Source organism: Eleginops maclovinus, chromosome 8, assembly GCF_036324505.1.
Source record: "Eleginops maclovinus isolate JMC-PN-2008 ecotype Puerto Natales chromosome 8, JC_Emac_rtc_rv5, whole genome shotgun sequence".
Classification (NCBI taxonomy): Eukaryota; Metazoa; Chordata; class Actinopteri; order Perciformes; family Eleginopidae; genus Eleginops; species Eleginops maclovinus.
Window position 1 is genome coordinate 19,412,568 of NC_086356.1, and position 20,542 is coordinate 19,433,109.

General features: G+C 39.9%; 1 protein-coding gene across 7 annotated transcripts in view; it reads right to left on the reverse strand.

Moving 5' to 3' along the window:
* Window positions 1-11,449: 11,449 nt before the first annotated feature.
* ntng2b (netrin g2b) overlaps window positions 11,450-20,542 on the reverse strand; it is a 70,258-nt gene continuing 61,165 nt past the window's right edge. For all 7 annotated transcript variants that reach the window (XM_063888785.1, XM_063888784.1, XM_063888782.1 and 4 more), the window contains 3 exons: window positions 18,724-18,891; window positions 15,443-15,577; window positions 11,450-12,706 (listed from right to left, as the gene is read on the reverse strand). In XM_063888785.1, coding sequence (XP_063744855.1) covers window positions 12,483-12,706; window positions 15,443-15,577; window positions 18,724-18,891 — 527 coding nt within the window. In that variant the 3' untranslated portion in view covers window positions 11,450-12,482. The remainder of the gene's footprint in view (window positions 12,707-15,442; window positions 15,578-18,723; window positions 18,892-20,542) is intronic.

Here is a 20,542-nt window from a genome sequence, read left to right on the forward strand (position 1 = left end):
CTTTAAATGTCACTTCTTCTTCTGTTGATGAACGCAGCTTCCTTCCCTCATGTCAGTTAATTGCCAAGCGTTTCTTTTGAGTCTGATTTTTCGTTTTTCAGACTATTTCTCTTGCTCCACTTTCTTTTGACCTCCATGTTGCTGAGTGGTGTGTTTCTCTCAGATCTCGTTTTTTAATCAGCTCAGTTGGACAGGCTGAAATCAGAGAAGTGGGTTTGTGAATTCCCTCCTGCTGCTTGAATCGAATAGCTGTCACTGTGTTTACCCAAATTCCTGTCATTATGGTGCCACGTATTGGGAGAATTTTATACAAAGGACATAATATTCACTGCTAAGGTGGCTCTTTAAAAAAAGGAAAAAGTCTTCTCCTCTTCTTCAAGTGCTTCTTTCAGTCTGTCTCTGTGACAGGCACTACTTTACACCCAAATTTGTTGTTAGACGAAGCCATCTGGATGTGCATGGACTCTGCTGCTTCCTGTGACTGTGAGGGATGGCGGTCATGTCCCTGGTGTCCTTAATGGCTAAAGTTTGTTAATATGAATAAAAGTGTCCACACTGCAGATGAATGCACCAGTGTCACCTGTGGTTTTGGCCTATCATTGCCAAAAAACACACACCAGATGTATCAATGATGAGCATGCAAAAATATGCAACTTCCCCACAAAGAACAATATTTATGAATTTAATTTGAAGGATTTATAATGTCAGGACTCCGTGGAGCTCAAAAAAACACACTGCTTACTACCTATTATCTTATTTGGCAAAAATTAATCTTGTTCTATGATAAATCTGTCCAATTGTAGTGGTGGTTCAGCATAATCAAAGACTTGCCAGTGCTGATGCATTATCATCACAGATTTCTCATAGATGTTTCTTTATTTTCCTTATTGTTTATGCTTATTTTGTATACTTACAATTACATTTGCTCAGCAGCAAAAATATGAAAATACAACATGACAACAATGTATGTCTGTGAAACCTTGCAAACTGTATTTACACGCATTTCATGTAGATTCATGTTTCAAGATTCAAAGATTTATTGTGTGCTTAACATATGCACAACTACAGTGAAGTTATGCAGTGAATGAAACACTTAGGCCACAGGTTCCTCAACAGTCAAATTACAAGACGTACATTTTTATAAAAATAAAGTAGTCCAAAAAATGAAAATAAATAAAAACAGTTCAAGCTGCAAGGTGCTTTATAGTCTTATGGCCTGTGGAATGAAACGGTCCCTGGTCTAAAACTGGCCCTGGAACTGTCCCTGGTCTGTCTGCTGCCATCTGTCCCTGAGCCAGACAGGAGCAGACGGACCAGTTTGTTGCTGGGGTGATGGGGGTCTTTGATAATCCTGTGGGCTTTCTTCCTGAGCCGCTGGGAGTAGAGGTCCTCCATGGATGGCAGCTCCTTCCTGGTGATGTGCTGTGCAGTTTTCACCAACCTCTGGAGAGCCTTACGGCTGAGGGCGGTGCAACTACCGTACCAGGCCGTGATGCAGCCGGTCAGGATGCTCTCTATGGTGCACCTGTAGAAGGTCAGGATCCTCTCTATGGTGCACCTGTAGAAGGTCAGGATCCTCTCTATGGTGCACCTGTAGAAGGTCAGGATGCTCTCTATGGTGCACCTGTAGAAGGACGGGATGCTCTCTATGGTGCACCTGTAGAAGGTCAGGATCCTCTCTATGGTGCACCTGTAGAAGGTCAGGATCCTCTCTATGGTGCACCTGTAGAAGGTCAGGATGCCCTCTATAGTGCACCTGTAGAAGGTCCAGACCCTCTCTATGGTGCACCTGTAGAGGGTCAGGATCCTCTCTATGGTGCACCTGTAGAAGGTCCAGATCCTCTCTATGGTGCACCTGTAGAGGGTCAGGATGCTCTCTATAGTGCACCTGTAGAAGGTCCAGACCCTCTCTATGGTGCACCTGTAGAAGGTCAGGATGCCCTGTATAGTGCACCTGTAGAAGGTCCAGACCCTCTCTATGGTGCACCTGTAGAAGGTCAGGATGCCCTCTATAGCGCACCTGTAGAAGGTCAGGAAGCTCTCTATAGTGCACCTGTAGAATGTCAGGATGCTCTCTATGGTGCACCTGTAGAAGGTCAGGATGCCCTCTATAGTGCACCTGTAGAGGGTCCAGACCCTCGCTATGGTGCACCTGTAGAAGGTCAGGATGCCCTGTATAGTGCACCTGTAGAAGGTCCAGACCCTCTCTATGGTACACCTGTAGAGGGTCAGGATCCTCTCTATAGTGCACCTGTAGAAGGTCCAGATCCTCTCTATAGTGCACCTGTAGAAGGTCAGGATGCCCTCTATAGTGCACCTGTAGAGGGTCAGGATGCTCTCTATGGTGCACCTGTAGAGGGTCCAGACCCTCTCTATGGTGCACCTGTAGAAGGTCCAGATCCTCTCTATAGTGCACCTGTAGAAGGTCAGGAAGCTCTCTATAGTGCACCTGTAGAAGGTCAGGATCCTCTCTATGGTGCACCTGTAGAGGGTCGGGATGCTCTCTATGGTGCACCTGTAGAAGGTTAGGATGCTCTCTATGGTGCACCTGTAGAGGGTCAGGATGCTCTCTATGGTGCACCTGTAGAAGTTGCAGAGTATCCTGGAGTCCATGTTGAACCTCTGCAGCCTGCGGAGGAAGAAGAGCTGCTGTGGAGCTGTTCTGGTGATGGTTGTTGTGTGATCCATGTCAGGTTCCTCAGTGATGTGGACACCGAGGAACCTGAAGCTTCTCACAGTAGTCCCGTTGATGGCGATGGGGGCGTGTCCCTCTCTCTGCTGCTTCCTGTAATCCACAATCAGCTCCTTGGTTTTACTGATGTTGAGATGAAGGTTGTTATCCCGGCACCAAGATGTCAGGGTTCTGACCTCCTCTCTGTACACAGTCTTGGCGCCGTCGGTGATCAGGCCGATGACCGTCGTGCTGTCAGTACACTTCACGATGGTGGTGGAGCTGTGTGTGGCAGCGCGGATTATTTATTATTGCATTTCATTGTATTGTTTTAACGTTGTTTCTGCCATTCAATAACCCAGAACCCTATTATTTTACTTTCCTGTTCTTGTATAACTGAGATACCAAATAAGAATCTCTTGAATCTTAGAAATAAACACTTTTTTAATGAACTGCATAAAAACAGTTCATTATGCAGTCACAAAATAACTGCAAATGAGGGTTTGATTCCTGGATTTTCTGTGGAAGTAACATAATGAGGTGAAAAGGATTTATGGGAAAGTATTATGAACATTGCTGTTCCCAACGTGTGACGGAGAGGTGAACTGTTTGATGTTGGAGTGCTCGAGGCTAATGAAGAGGAGCTCTGACAACAATCTTAACTGGGAGTCTGAGCCCGTAGTCGCTGAAGCCCCTCCGGCGCGGTGCAGTGGGAAGAGGCACAGCAAGGATCTGGAAGTGTAACTGCTGCAAAATAAAACCGGCAGTGAGTACTGGCTGTGTGAATGTCACTCGATCTGTTTCATGCTCTGGTGGTTCTGGCCTATGATCCCTTTTGCAACAAGACCCTCTTGTGTCACCCCTCTAAATCTAATCTGTTTTCTAGGCATGCTTGGAATTGCTCAGTGTTCAAAATATCCATAACTGTCATTCATTTTAATCAACATTTCTGATGATTTTCTTTGTGAAATGTCACACTGTTTAACTTTATTCTGCAATACAGATAATACGTCAAACACCCTAACCCAAGAAAATAAAATAAGGAACCAGAGCACGACAGCATAAAAACAGTAAAAGTTGGTTTTAAAGTGAGGTTGAACTCTTCGGTGGTCTTTTTGGATTGCAATGTTAGTTATGATAAATTGCCAAATTATGTGATGATAATAGAAATGTATTTATCAATCCCTGGGAATAAAGTTACAATGTTGATGCATTATTTAACAAAAGTTAAGGTATGAAATCCACAAACTATAATCTGGTGGGGTTTTTAATCCTGAAATCTCTGAAAATGTTTTTCTTGGTGAATGCTTTATTTGGCAACAATTATTTTAAACTTGCTGAGATTAACATCAGCCAATATGAGAGTTGCAAGAATTACCCAACCATTTTCCAACGCTTTTTCACCTAAAGCTACTGTCCCGTCACTTCACCTTTATATTTTGTACTGTATTTACTATTTTACAAGCTACTATGTATATACTGCATACAGTAACACTTCTTTGCACACCTGAAATCCTATTTATTTTATAAATCTGGTTAGTTTGCAAACCCTTCACTGTGTTTTCATAAATGTACATCAGTCCATAATTGCACAGTTTGTACAGTTTGTGCAGTTTGTGCAGTTTGTGCATGCGTGATGGATTGATTGTGACTTCACAGCCAAAGCCTGCCACCATAAGGAGTAATAGGATGGGATGAATCCTACTAAAAGGCATGAAGCAGTATTTCCACATCATAAGCGGCAAACGTAGTTGTTTGAACAGTGGAAAAGAGAGATTAGGGGAGAAGTTTGCACATTTCAGATGGCAACGTGATGTGGATGCTGGATTGTCAAGTTTTGAAAACAGTCAGAAAGGCACAGGTGGGGATTTCAGATCCTTTGTATGCAACAAGCTCCCTGATACCTGTAGAGTGAGACACTTGTCCACAACTCTACTCTGTATGTGTGTCTGCAACTCATTTGATAAAAGTTTGATGAGGCCAGCTGTTTGTTATGCCACTTTGTTTTGAGTCCTGTCAAATTTCCATGGAAGGAAGGGCTGCTGTGAAGTTACTCAAGACCCCCATTGGTGCATTCTCTGCTGTTGTATTAAAATTAAAAATGCAATAATGTCTGATAGGGCGGGGCTTTTGTCCTCGTGTCAACTCTTCAAGTTTGTTATGCTGCTGATAGGTGATGTGCACCTGAAAGCATGCTGACATCCTTTAAAAGCACTGCAAAATGTACCCACAAATATAAAGTTAGACTAAGAAAAACTTCCTCTTCTCAGCACACAAACTCATCTGTGACAGAAGTCTTTAAAATGCAAAGAAATCTGACTGAGACTCATGGGATCAAAGGTGCATTATAGAAAAACCCACGAAAAGCATTACAGATCTTTCCATCAACAAGAGTTTAAACATTATTAAAGTTTGATTCATGATCTCTGAGGATAGATGTCTCATCTCACATCTTGACACTGCAGACATCCCAGGACTTAGCTTTACATCCTGGCTGTTCGAGCTCTGATGTCAGCCCCTCTATTGCGATGAGCCTGACAGCTCAGTGGATTCACAAAGATTTGTATTTTTAGCCTGAAGCACGGCGTTTTGAGGATTACATACTGCGCAGCGGCAGTCGTTTCTCAGACATGTTTAAAATATGACACACTGAGTGCATGTTGTGGTAAAGGACACTGTGCAGGCACAGCAGAATCAACATGACACAGTATTAGATCTAACGTGAGGCTGGAGAGAATATCAGAAGTAATCTTCTCCAAACACGTATTTATAGAAATCAACAGTCATTTTTGACCTGATTGAATTAACAATGAAACGTAATGTAGTGAACTGGGAGATGCACAGAAGTTCATGTTTTTTGGACAATTTAACATGAATAAATAATATATATTTTTTATAAATCTTTCACATAGGAGGTGATTTGAGAAAAATAATAGAAAAATGAAATTCAGGCGCTAATAAGCGCTTAGCAGTATATATCTATATTTTATTGATATCATGAAGTGAGTCTGATATCGTCCTAGATTTCTGATAGAAGTACATCACTGATGGTTATTAATCAAAACTGTCATATATATGTACATTTTTTGTAAATTTAATTAAATGAAAGTTGTTTTAAAGTCAGAGAAACAGGAAAAGGGAAGGGGAAAGTGTGATGGATGAGTCGGCGATACAGAGAGACAGATAATGAAAAGAAGTTATCCAGTGTAATTGAGTGGCTTATCAGTGACGACGTTTGGACTTCACTGCAGAGCGGAGCCTGGTGGCCCTGGCTGACATACACAATAAAACATGCAATAATGTGAGTGAAGTAGAGCCCACATTAACAGCATGTTTAATATACTGCATTAATCGAACTGAGAAAACAACTAGAGGGCAGATGTTTGTCTTTTAAAAGCTCAGCCCATTTCTGCCTACTTCATGTCTTTGAGTTTTTATATGAAGACATTTTGAATTCATGCTTCGTTTATAAGAGTCATGCTTATTTTTTGTCAATTATGCCTTATTTTCTTTGCGTATCTTTGTTGTTAGGTGTCCTGCAGGGATGCTTGTGTCCAGCAATATACATTTTTATATCAAATGAACTTGCAGTTATTTGCATTCATGACAAAGATGCTGTCTTACGTTCACTTTACATGGATTTAAGCTCACTCTTTAGGAAAGTGTGTGCTGGCTTCTTGTACCTTAGCTTTTTTTTAATGTCTAGCAGTGCCTCTGGGTGTCTAAACATGTTTCTTTAGCTCAGCCTCAGGCTACACACCTCACAGAAATGAATGACGAGAATTAGACCAACTAACGGGGAGCAAAGCGGGACTGTAAACTGCTGCTTAAAGCAAGTTTAAATACATCAAAATATGGACTTTTTTCAATGACATTTTTGTTATTGCAAGTCCTTATGAGGACCGCCTTATTATCGGATCTTTGTGTGTTTGTGTGTGCAGAAGCGTTCCTTTAGGCCAACTGTTGCATCCACATACTAGTTGTTGGCATGGTGATGGATTTATTTTTCATGCATATATTATTGCACATTTTATTCAGTGATTTTCACGGGAACAACACTTCTGCCTCGCCATCTTGGTGCTAACAGGTGGAGTTTTAAAGTTTAACAGAAGCACAGTTATACCAACTTTACCTTTCATATCTCTGCACCAAACTTGTTTTCTTGTGAAGACAAACATCAAAGAAGGAGCTAGGTCGAGTCTATGCTAGGGGTTTTATTGTTTGTGGTTGTAATCCTTGATAAATTTACAAATTTTGACTGAGTGTTAAGGATTTCTTCAGTGATTAGCGGACAGTACAGTCTCCACCTCTTAGCGCTGTCTTCTCCAGGATATTTCTCCTGTCATCGGGCTCTTTCTTTCACAATGAAAAAGTCATTTATCACATCGCTGTGCCAGGATGCTGAAGTACAGCTGAACAGAAGAGAAAACATTTACTTTCCCCCCCAAAAATACATTTTGGCAATGGTCTGGTCTTTGTTTTAAGATTAAGTGTTGTAAAATGTATTTTAACACAGTTTTATCTGACGTTCAGGGTACAGTGGGACAGTTCGTCCAATGGATTGTTTAAGGTAGATATAAAAATAACCATAAACCTGTCCCTATCCAGCAGACTGAATAAACTGATCAGGAAAGCTGGCTCTGTCATCGGCATCAAACTGGACAATTTTGAAGCTGTGGTGGAGAGGAGGACATTCAACAGACTGTTATCCATCATGGATAACCCCACCCACCCTCTCCACCTGCAGCTGGAAGGACAGCGGAGCTCCTTCTCCAACACACTGCTCCAGCTCCGCTGTCACAAGGACAGGTACAGGAGAACATTCCTGCCTATAACCCTGTATAACAACTCACCTCTGGCTGCAGATAACTCTGCTCCATAGCCTCTCTGTGATCACTGGACTTAAACCATACTGTTCATTCTATATGTATTCTATTTAATATTCCACACCTTCACACTGATTGAACATATTATATTCTGCTTTATATTTTTGTTTTGTTTATGTTTTCTGCACATTTTTTGTCACAATTGTATATTTTTTATTTTATTGTATTGTAACTATATTGCCTTGTTTTCCCAAATTGGGATCAATAAAGTAATTCTATTCTATTCTTTATTTGATTTCAAACATAAACCTCACACTTAATTTGCATTGTTTCTGTGGAAGAGGATTACATTTTGTCCTTTAATGTCCTCAAAAGCTTTTGATTTGAAAAAATCGCATGTGCAGCATGCAACCCTGTTTGTTGTTCTGAAACAACGTCAACCGACTTCTCCTTTCTGCTCTCGGCATAATTACATAATAATTTGACAGTGAATGTAAACAGATGTCGTTTTTCAGAATATTGTTTCTTCTTGTGAGGAAAGTCTAAAATGAGCTAAATGCTGTATCTTCCCTCAGGTCAAAAAGTTTGCCGCTTTTTTGCATTTTAATCCCATAAACTGTGGAGAAAATATAATATGCATACGCCTAAGCGTTTATGTGGTTTTACACTTAGCTTACATAAGAAAGATCACAGTAATGATCCAAGTTTATGTATTAGGAGAGAAAAAGTATTTTTGTCTTATAAGTCTCTTACATTCTTAAGAGAGTCAGTCAGGAGCTGATCTTGATGATTGGATGTCAGTGTACAAAAAGAGGGCTTTTAGATGTAAAACAGAAAGTTATTGAGCACAAATCTCCCAGATAAAACACTCCTCCCGTTCTGTACCTTTAACCTTACCTAGTTTTCACAAAAGATGTAATCAGTTCAACCCCAGGGAAAGCCCTGGAAGACAAATCAGGTCATGTAAAAGAAACGTAAGGCTGCACAAAGTCTGAGTGGCAGACACCCGTGGGCTCAGTGTGGGGAAGGTGACTTGGCTCCTCGAAACAAAAGGACGTTTTTGGGCAATCAAGGTTATAGGATGCTTAAGGATGCATGTGAAATCCATAGCTGGGAATACTCCGAACAGGAGGCGGGGGTGCAGCTGGGAAAACAGAAACGACACAAACTGGTAGTTTATGTAGCCTACAATAGGGCTGCAAGATTATGGCATGAAATCACAAACATTCTGATTAATCAGTCATGATTTAACCACTATTACTAATTACTATTGGATCATGGCAATTTATGAAGAGTATTCACACGAAAAACCGAGTTTAACTTTGATGTTGTGCTTGATTCCTGCTAATGAACAAGTTAGGGCTGCAAGATATTGCAAAAATAATATTGCAATATTCCTTTCTTCAGGCATTGTTATGTATGACGAACAGCCTTATTTCTGTGGGCTACATTTTCTTATTGAATGCATCATCTGGAGCACTTTAAGAACAGAATTAAGAGTGTGGATGAAAAACTTTGTGTTGAAGTTAACCATTAAAACATGAAGTTATTGATTGTATAGATGTACGTTTAGGAAGTGCTTGATTTGATGTACAGAGGAGGACACATTTTAAACGTCAATCCCTCAGGCGTTTTTTTAATTGTGGAAAGGCAATATCGTGATAATTATTCGATTAATTGAGCAGCTCTACCTGACGGCTTTATATCATACTTATGAAACCCTCTCACTCTCTGTGAAAGTGATTAATACATAAATTGCAAAATGATTTAGCTTCTTTTGCATTCATTATTCAGATGTTTCAGAGGTGAAATAAAAGAGGATCTCTGTTGAGTGTACTCTCATTCATTTTGATGTGTCTCCGGGTTCATCTCAAAGCAGCACAGCGATGCTCCATTTTAATTGAATTACTTAGCTTCATCTGAATATTCATTTATTAGCATTATAATCCCCAATAAATGATAGAATTATTCACAGTTTTGTCTTTAATAGAGGCATCGTTTGGCACTTCAGTCTCTCACGTCTTCCATTGATGAAAGAAATGAACTGCTCTGTTTTATCTTGATTAACCATGCATTGTATGAATTGGCCTACTTTGTTAAACGTCAACTCAGATTAATTCGTACATGAAGCCACTGAACGGAACAATGTCAGTGTTACAGGTTGAACAATTCCCTTGATGTCTGTAAAGACCTCTCACAAGCATCATATATTGACACCCGATGTCAGCTGTCATATCTCTTTTTTTGGTTCAGGTTCATATCAGTATATAGTGTCTCCACTATGACATGTCTCCAAAGCTCGTTATGTTTCTCATACTGCCTGTGCCGCAGCACCTCTTTTCACCCTCTGTCTGAAACCAGAGCCCAGTCTGCTCTGATTGGTTAGCTGGCCGGCTCTGTTGTGATCAGTCAACCGCTTAGAGATGTCCTGCCCGTTTGCCTATCACGTAGTTTGTGCCTTAGGACTACCCAATAGGAGTGTGAGTGCTCCATAGTGATGTCATTATGTTGCAGAAGTAAACAAAGGAGTCCAGTGCAACCTTAAGGGTATTCTTTGTCATTATTAATATAATTATTAAATGATATGTTATATATATAAATGAAATGGGACATTTAAAAAAATATATATCCAAAGTCATAAATCACACAATGAGAATTTCCATATTTAAGCTGCTGAAAACAGTATTTCTCACAAAATAAAAAAGTGTATTAATCAATTTATCGTGGTTATTCTGTCGATTGATAAAGAAATGAGTTTCCTAATGGCTGCAGCTGTGATGTTTGTGCCGTGTCTGAACATGGTAATACAGCGAGCCACTAACGCAAACATGATGCTGCAACACAATGAGCTCTACCTGCTCTTTGATCCACAACGAACCACGTTTCTTTACATCATTTTCTCCATGTTCTACATCCATAAACTATTCTCTCCCGAGCCTCAGTTCTTGACACCGTTCGGGCTCAGAGGATGAGCCCTCACACAGAATAACTAACGCAGGAACCAGCAGCTCAGAAACACCTGAGTAATACAGGAACCCATGTCTTTCCATTTCTCTCTGGCTTAGGCTCCCTTTCATCTGTTAGATGTGCACAGTATCCCGCTGTAATGCACCGCTCACATCTCTTTATCCACTGTGTACCTGCGCTGACTCAGCTATCTCTCTGTGAAGTAATATTGTAGTAATGCTCAGGAAAAATATGTTTTTTACTAAACAGTGTCGCTGTACAAAGGAGAGGTAGAGGAGTACTATTATGCTTTTGGGGACTTTTGTTATATAGGTTTGTGTGCATGTAAATGGTCTGCAAAGGCTAAAATCCCTGTGTTCCCTCCAGAGGGAGTTTCTCGGAAACGCATCCATTGGATGCCTTTATTTACTTCTGGAACATAGTGAAATCACTATGTTACACAAATGCTGCTATTGGCTAGTAGACACATTGTATGCAATAGGCTAAGGGGCGGGACATCTTTAATCAGTTGACCAATCACAACAGAGCCAACTATCTAACCAGTCAGAGCAGACTGGGCTCTGGTTTCAGACAGAGGGTGAAAAGAGGTGCTGCAGCACAGGCAGTATGAGAAAAATAAAGAGCTTTCTGAACATTAAAGCATGGAGACATGTCCCAGTAGAGACACTACATACTGATATGAACCTGAAAATGAGCAGAATATGTCCTCTTAAAAATGAGAAAATCCTCATTCAATAGTATCTGTCAATATATCCATTAATCCAACAATGGAAATAATCACTGACGCTGTGTTTGCAAGTCTCATTTAGATAGATATAACAGCGCTTTGCAACTTTTATCAGAATAAAATAATTGATATTCTCTTGACAGGACAGCAGTTCTTTGTGATTGTGTAATATGATATATAGATGACTTGTTCTATTTTCTTTTCATCCCACTGGAAAAAATGTTAAAATGATGATGGAATAAGAAAAGTACAAGCAAGAAGGCAAATAACAGTCATATTTACTGCAAGGCTTACACTCAGTGTAATAAAATGCTCATTTAGAATAGTTGTAAATGTCATTTTTTATCATTTATTGTAACTCCAAACAAAAATAATTTCTACAAAAAATATTCAAATAATGTCATATAATATTGATACGTGGTCGATATCTTTTTCTCTCTCTTTTATACTTCTGATGAGTTAAATCTGTTAAATTCTGCTTCCTGAATACTGTGTGAAGATTAAATCTCGCTAAGTGTGGCAACAATCACTCATTCCTATAACAACCATAATAGTGACTAAATTCTTTTTTTATAATTTGTAACCCCCTGGATAGTATATAATATGTATAATCTCAGCGACTGTTAGTGGGCACATTAGATACAATGACTGAAGATGTCATTTTTTTTAAAGAAATGCAGCAGAAATAGAATAAATGTAAAATCAAGTCTCATCTTCTGAGAGTAAATGAAACCTGGTTAATATACTATGTAGGCCTCAGCAGCGGGATCGAACGTCGTCGAGTTCGTCAGTCAAACGAAGGTGACATCCAACCAAGAAAAAAGGAAAAAAGAAAAGGTCCATGTGTGTGTAACAGCCATTCCCTTAGAAGTGAAACATTGGTGACTTGAGTGTTTATGCTTTTTGGTTTGATGCACATTGCTCCAGCTCAGGAATAAAGGGAACAGTGGTTGGTACGATCCCCCCCCCCTTTTTTTTTCTCTGAGGTCGCTCCTCTTTTTTTCTCACACCTGAGCACACACTAGATATTATAACAGTCCAGTGAGGTGTGTGTGTGTGTGTGTGTGTGTGTGTGTGTGTGTGTGTGTGTGTGTGTGTGTGTGTGTGTGTGTGTGTGTGTGTGTGTGTGTGTATTATGTGTTTGAAAAGGGCTTGTTCGTGTTGTGTGAGTGAGCTTTTTGCGAGTGCTGCAGTGTGTGTTCATCGCGTCAGGGCGGCCCTTCAGACTACCCCTGGCCTTGCGTGCACACACATAAACACACACTCCCTGGTCCGAGGGGGTTTTGGTGGCTCAGTGGGGAGCTAAAGTGTTCAGCAGGTTTGCTAGCAGAGTGCAGAGCAGCAGGGCGGCCGTGCTAAGGTGCAGTGAAGAGGCGGCGTTGCAGTCTTTGCCCGCCTCGCAGCGGGACTGTTGGCACAGTATCCCCTTAAACTCCGGAGGACAGATGCACTTCTGGTTCTGGTAGCATGTTCCTCCATTCTGGCACAGGAGCATCTCCTCGTCACAAATGTTAGCTAAGCGAGAGCAGACAGAGAGAGCATCAGAATCAGAATACCTTTATTCATCCCACATAGGGCACATTTACATTGTTAAGACTAAAGTGAAGATGGAGACAAAAAAGAAAACACTATTAGAATAATTTCTAATAGTGTTTTATTAGGGAATTAACATAATATTTAAAATGTTATGTTATATGTCTTTTTTCCTTGCATCGTTTCTTAATGTTTCTGCAAATGGAGCTGTATGATGCAAGAACAATTTCAGGCCTGATCTGACAATAAGGTATTATCGTAGTTAAGGATTTGCAGACGTAATGCGAATTAGAGATAGGAGTGGGGAATAAAGAGGGCACGGCAAAGAGACAAAGAGTGACAGGCGGTGAAACGATAGCGGGGGCGTAAAGAGCACAAAAGAAAGATGTATGGCAAAGAGAAAGACAGGTGAGGGGAGATAAGGAGGGGTAACGTTAGAAAGAGCATGATGGGAAACAGAGATACATGGGGAGGGGAGGAATCCAGGGCAAAAAGAACAAAGCAGAAAATAAAGCGGGAGGAAGGAAAGAGGCAAGATGAATTCCCCAGTCTTTGCCTCAGGGACAACAACAGGTAACACCTGCCTTTTTTTGTTTTTGCAGCCCTTTAGTCTGTCTGTTTTTCTTGAGCCTGCACTTTCTCAGGGTCAAGAAAAAAATCCTTGTCTCAAAGCCAGCAGAAAATACACTGTGCATGCTTTATTTGCTAAGTAATGATTGGAGAAAGGAATAGCATCGTTACAATTCTATAAAAGGCATTAGGGAGAAACACAGAGGTGCTACAAGAGATAATTAACTTAAAAATGTTCTGAGACAAAGGAGAGAGGATCAGGCTTTCATGACAAGAACAAATGACATGAGCAAACATCTTATCGCTAAGGTAATTATCTTTTTGGAGTAACATGTCAAATCTAAAACATACTGTGGTACTACATTTACCTTACTGTAATAAATAAACACACAGTCCACACGCTTGCATGCCTGTGGTGTTTTAATGTGTGTGTGTGTGTGTGTGTGTGTGTGTGTGTGTGTGTGTGTGTGTGTGTGTGTGTGTGTGTGTGTGTGTGTGTGTGTGTGTGTGTGTGTGTGTGTGTGTGTGTGTGTGTGTGTGGGAGGGGAGGGTCTGTGCGAGATGGTGGATGATAGAGGAAGGCCATTCCCTGTAATGGGGTTAAGGAGTGACAGGGTCATCAATTAAAGGAGCAGCTGATGCAGCTAATGAGCTACACGATCTATCCCCCCAGGAGTAAAGAAAACATGGGAGGATGCACAGCTGCAGCCTGTGGCACAGCGACTTCCTGTGAGGCTACTACATTAAGTGTTCTCCTCCTCCTTTTTATAGACTTGTGAAGTGCCCAATAAATTCATGCCTATTTGGAAAAGGTTGTTTGTTGGTATCTTGAGTTACTGCTCGAGAACACAGTATCCAAATACTCTCCACACTGCACCTCCTAGAGTCCTGAGCCAAACATCTGCCGGTGCTGTCGATCGGCTGAGCCGTTGTTGAGGAAAATGACTAATCAATACGTCCTGTACGTCTCCGGTCTCGGTCTTCCTCTGTTCTTCAACAATCTGTAGTAAGAGCTTTACCCAGCATGCTGTTCAGCCTTGAAATAGCCCCTCTCAATACATTTAAGGGATGATACGTTTTTATTGATACCAATGCTACTAACGATTCCGTTTATCGGTCTGATTCTTTATGGACTGCCTTATGAATTTAAGATCAATTTTCTCTGTGGAAAAAAATATCCTGCACAGGATTTATTATTTGAGTCTGAACACAGTTTAGAGTGACTGCATATAACATGTAAAAATAAAGGGAGCAGGGGGCATAAAGCACTCGGAGTCCAGCCAGGACTAACAAGTGTTTGATTATGAAACTGAGGCGGCCCTATGTCTAGGTAGTTCATGGGAAACACTGCAGTTTCTTGTTGCACATTTCCAGCAGGGTAGATGCAGAGTTTGACACCATGATACATTAGTTTATGCAAAGCTAATCTGTCAAAAGACATGCCAAAATTAAAAATCAGATAATCACTTCTATACTCAAACAGGAAATTTCAGGAAGCCTGGGGACCTTTCTTAAATGCATTCAATAAGCTGTAAAAAAAACTCTGTTACAGCTTATCTGCAGCATATATATATATATGCTGCAGATAAGCTGTAACAGAGTTCCTGAAATTTCCTGTTTGAGTATATATATATATATATATATATATATATTAATTAAGTTCATTAAATTCATGGTGTATTTTGTGTGTGTGAGGCTTACTGGCAGTGAATGCAGGGGGGTTACCTTAGTCGTTGTTATTGCCTTCTTTTCTTTCTGCTTTTGTGTGTTTTTCATTCTTACTCTTTGTACACATAATCAGTGCAAACGACTGTCTCATTTGCATATGCTTATACTTTGCTTGTCATTGCTAAATGATTGATTATAGTCATTGTGTATCCACATCTTTAAGTTATGGCGTAAAACTTGGTTACGCATTTTGGAAACTTAATAGAAGTGTTTTGGATCATAAACCAACTTGTTGATTCCTATCCTTAAGTGTGTACACCGCACTACTGACAAATGTCCTCTAGATCTAAAGAGCTTTCACTCAACTCTGCACTTTTAGGTTTTTAGAAATGGAACTACCAATTTTGAAGTTGATCGGATACATTTTTTTCAATAAAATCACAGGATAGATGTGACAGAGACCCTCCCCCTCATACTCACAGTAACAGCCTTGTTTCCAGTAGTACCCGGGCACACAGTCGTCACACTTGGCCCCCGTGGCTCCGTCTTTACACTGGCAGTAGCCTGTGCCGTTACACCGGTCATGAACGGAACCCATCTGGTTGCAGTTGCACTCTGAAGGAGGGATAAAGAGAGATTTGAAAGAGAGATTTGAAATTCAGATTTGACCTAGAGTTGAATTTAGTTCTGCCTAAATGTGTGCATTTGTATTCAGACCACAGATTTGTCTCGGTATTGATGCCTCTCAGAGCTGCAGTACTCTGTGTAAGGTGGATGTTCATAGACCGTACAAAGACAGACTTCTGCACAGATTCAGATATGAAGGCTCTTTTTAGCAAGATTTGTTTTGCTTTTTTCCAACCATGCATCTGTGTTCTTCCATAGAACTCCCAGATAATGTGATATGGTGTCTGGAGAGATAAACTACTGTAATTTAGAGCATATTTATAGCTGTTATTTGATCTGCCAGACTGTCAAATACTGCTTGAAAAGAGACTAAAGTCCTTCCTCCCCCAGCTAAACCAAAAATGAAATGACAGAGGGTTTTCTGTCACATATATCGGTTGTTTGGGAAACTTATCCCATCCAAACAGAACTGCAGGTTCTTTTGATCGCAGGATATCTGCTTTCAAAGGCAGGTAGAATACGTGTAGGGAACATGGTGGTGTTTTGAATAGTTTAGGGAGATGCTGACGTCTTTTTTTGTTGCGCTGCATAATTAAACCACCTTAAGGTTCCCTCTGTTGACATTCATATGATGTTTAATATCTTTAAAAAGGTACTCATATTTCATCTCAGAAGTGCTTTGAACTCTCTTTTTCTACCAATTACAAATTGGTACAAATATTTTTCTTGCATATAAATGCTAACTGCTTAATGCAATTCTCCCTTTAACACAAGATGACATTGAATTTTAAAGCATCATTTGTATTTCGTGCAAGTTATGCATCATTATACATATATTAATAGATGCTGACTGATATCCAGATCAGAGGTGGTGGAAAACTGCAGAGCTGCACATTTGCATTGCATCTGTCAGTTTGTGATGAATCAAGAGTTTATCGCATGGTCTGATGTTAGCCCATAGCTTGTCTTTCACTGTCAAATTACCTCATTCATAATCAAGTTTGATATCAAATATTAATATAACTGAAACAGATTATGCAACCACAGCAATGCAGATGGGATCCGTGTGTTTGTGGGTCATGAGAATTATTATTGGGATTGCATGTGAGCCTTTGAGTGAATGCGTAGCTGTTTACAAATGCATTAGTGTTTGGGAGGCCATGCTTTCTCGCTCTAGAGACGCGCCGTGTGAACTGATTTCTGCTGCCATGCTTGGTGTGTGCCAATGAGCTGGCAGATGAGCTAATGGGGACTTATTTGTGCTGACTCCAAGGCCTGGACCTGTGCGCCTCGAACACCACGACTTTACCCTCCAACCCCCTGCAGTCCACCTACAGATGGATCCAAATCAACAGCAGATTTGAGCTCCACAGCTATGCAAACACACTGACCTCTTTTTAGGACATGCCCCTCAATTAGATTGAGTTTAAAAACAGTGAATAGTATGTGAAAGCATTCAAACAGTGGCCATAGAGATGTAAGAGTGTTTATCTACAGTCAGATAATAAGATGATCAGTTATTTTATTTTTATTTGTTTGGCTCGCTTGCACCCCAGCACATTGAATTTGAAATGTTTAGTGTGGAATTTGAGCATTAAGGGTGTTTGCATTGGTATTAGTCAAACATTGTTGGACTTCTAAACCTTTTTATACTTGCAGTAGTACCCCCAGATTCAGGAGTACACATCACATGTTTTTTTTATGTAAAAACAAGTGTTCAAGTCAAGTGAAGATCTGGAAGAGCTTCTTTGGGGAACTTCCTTGCTATGGTATCACCAGTGTTGGGCAAGTTACTTCCAAAATGTAATACAGTACATATTACTTATTACTGTCTTTTTAAAGTAATAAGTTACGTTACATTATTACTGTCTTTGAACTGTAATGCGTTACACTACTTTTGTGTTACTTTGAGTTACTTTCACAAAAAGTAGGGCTTTAAATGCCAACATGTAGTCATGTAGTTCTGCAGCCCTCTTAACCAATAGTAAACAGGCTTACTGAGTTAATATTCTACCAGAACAATTATTTCTCTGGTGTCGGAATGTCTCGCAATGTTTGTGAATTCTTAGAAACTAAACACCACATCATTTCGGGATAAAATGTGTTGTAACTGCGTTACTGAGAATTGTAGCGGGTATTATATTACCCAAATTTCAGAAGTAATGCGTTACATTACTGCGTTACAGCAAAAAGTAATACATTACTGTAACTCCGTTACTTTTGTAACGCGTTACACCCAACTCTGGGTATCACACATTTCAACTCATATGACCATTAAAGATTTGTTACAGAATAGTACCTTTGATAACTTTATTGAAATCTACATTTTTTTTGGCCATTTTATAGCAGTGAGAGTCAAGCTATATCATCTCAGAACTTTGCTGTTGCCTATTTAAACATTTTGTTTTTTTGGCATCTGATGACAAAATTATCTTATTTTACCTCAAGTTTGGTCTCCAACATCTTTTAATACCTGACTCTTTAATATCTGGTTAATAGATTCTCCTCTGCGTTTGGGAAGGTTTTTCAAAATAAAAGCTGCCTGCTGCATCTCAAAAGATGATGAGAGTGAACTCAAGGGCCCCTATGACTTTTTATCATCAATGAATCTATCGACCATGTTACTGATTATTGATTAGTCAAAACTATTCATTTAACCTAGACAAATCGAATTGAACATTGTGTAAGTTAAAAGTAAAAAAAAATTGTGAGCAACAAACACTGAATGTAAATATAACTTGGTTTGGAAAGCGAGAAAATGCCACAGGGCACCTTTTTTAAATATTCAAAGAACAATAACCGTTAACCTTTCATTAAATGTGGTCTATAAAAGTGTCAGAAAAAGCAGCTGTGTATTTGGCACCACTTTTTGAAATAGGATGTTTTAATGTGTGCATCTCTTTAAAATGTTACTTCTAAATGACCTTTCTGTGGCTGAAACATCTGAGTTGTTGCTTGAATTTTAAAAAGAAGTAACACGCCCTTTCTGTCAATCACACACACACACACACACACACACACACACACACACACACACACACACACACACACACACACACACACACACACACACACACACACACACACACACACACACACACACACACACACTCCGTGTCCCCCTGCAGACTGACCGATGCACACGTTCTCATCATCCAGTTCGGCAGAGGCGTTGCGGAAGTATCCAAGTCTGCAGTGTTGGCAGTTCTGGCCTCGGGTGTTGTGCTTGCAGCTGACGCACGTGACGATGTTCAGGTAGTCGATGTAGCTGCAGCGGTTGGAGTGGCCGTAGCACTCACAGTCTGAAAGAAAGGAGACACATTCATTTTACCAGGTGATCAAAAGGATATCAAGGCTTTATTGTCAGATGAACAATAGTTACAGAGTAGTTGTTGTCCCAGTCTCCTCCAACAATACAATATAAAATATACTTGAAAAAAAACATAAATATACATAAAAAGAAGAGAAAAAAAAACCCTCCTTACACATAACACAATTGTGCAAGTAATATGGAGCAATAAATAAACTATGTACTTGTAAAATAGAACATGTAAATGTTCAATTAAATACTGTAAAGCTTTAATATTCTTTAATTATTTATATTAATGTTTTATCTTAATTGTTATTATTATGATTATGATTCATATGTTTTTCTATGTTTGAATTATTATTTGTAATATTATTACGTCTCTATTAAAATAAGGACCATAAAACACACATATCCCAGAAAGACATTAGCTGATTTATGCCAAAATGTTCTAATTTCCACTTGCAGTGAAATAAAACGCACTGTTATGAAATATATACAGTTTGTGGAGTGTAAACAGATGTACTTACAGAGATCAATTAACAGTCTGTGGGCTAAAACTGTCCCTGAGTCTGGTGGTCTGTTCTTGGAGGACATGTTTTAAATTTTAAGTCAGTACTTTGGAAAGGGTGGCTTCTATTTTTTAAGCATTCTCCTGGGATTCTTCAGGGACCGTAGGAACTAACAGATAAGTCTGATGGTTTTAGACGTCACTGAGCAGATGACTCTGAGTGTGTTTTATGACTCTATATTGGTTCAATAAAGACAGACCACTCCCTCTCCATTACTACTCGCAGGTTTGCTGAGTGTGCTTCACTGGGCTGCACTGATTACTGATGGGAATTCCTCATCTGTGTGTGTGTGTGTGTGTGTGTGTGTGTGTGTGTGTGTGTGTGTGTGTGTGTGTGTTTGTGTATGTTTGTGTGTGCAAGTGTCTGCAAGCCTGTTTGTGTAAATGTGAGTACAAGCATGTTAATTGTGTCTGGGAATTTAATTGCATTACCGGATGAGTAGATTATACCCAGAATCATAACTGAGGGGGTTTGAGGTGAGGGATGCAGTAGTTGTTTACTGCACCTGAGAACAATCAGTCTGACATCACTTAACCTCCACACACTCTGCTCTCTATTCACTGTTGTTCGTCACTTCTCTTTCAAAACGGACTGCACAATTAGAGCTCTTCATAACATTTCCACTTTAGAATTCGTGAATTATCTGGGAGGATTTCATTGCATGTTATATTCTATTCCGGGATAAATGCTTGATAAATTAAGACTTATTTTATATTTTACACCCTGAAACCAAAGGTAAAAAATAGACCTTCTGTATACTAGAGGGAGCATTAACAGCCTGATATCATTTACTGTAGGATCCGCATTGTGCAGAGGAGTGCAGCAAGTGTTGCTCCACATTTTCTCTCTGATTATGTAGGCCGCGGCTGGTACCTAATTAAGGTTTTATTAAGCTTTAGAAGTTGGCTGCAATAGTGTGCTGCAAGGCATCACTGTCCTCTAAAGAGGCGTTTACCAGGCATGTTTATGCAAATACACATTTAAATGCACATTAAAAAGTCGGAGTTTAGCTGTTTAATCAGCCGTCACATTATTATTTTATTATTGTTTGGTTGATGATGCCAGCTGAAATAT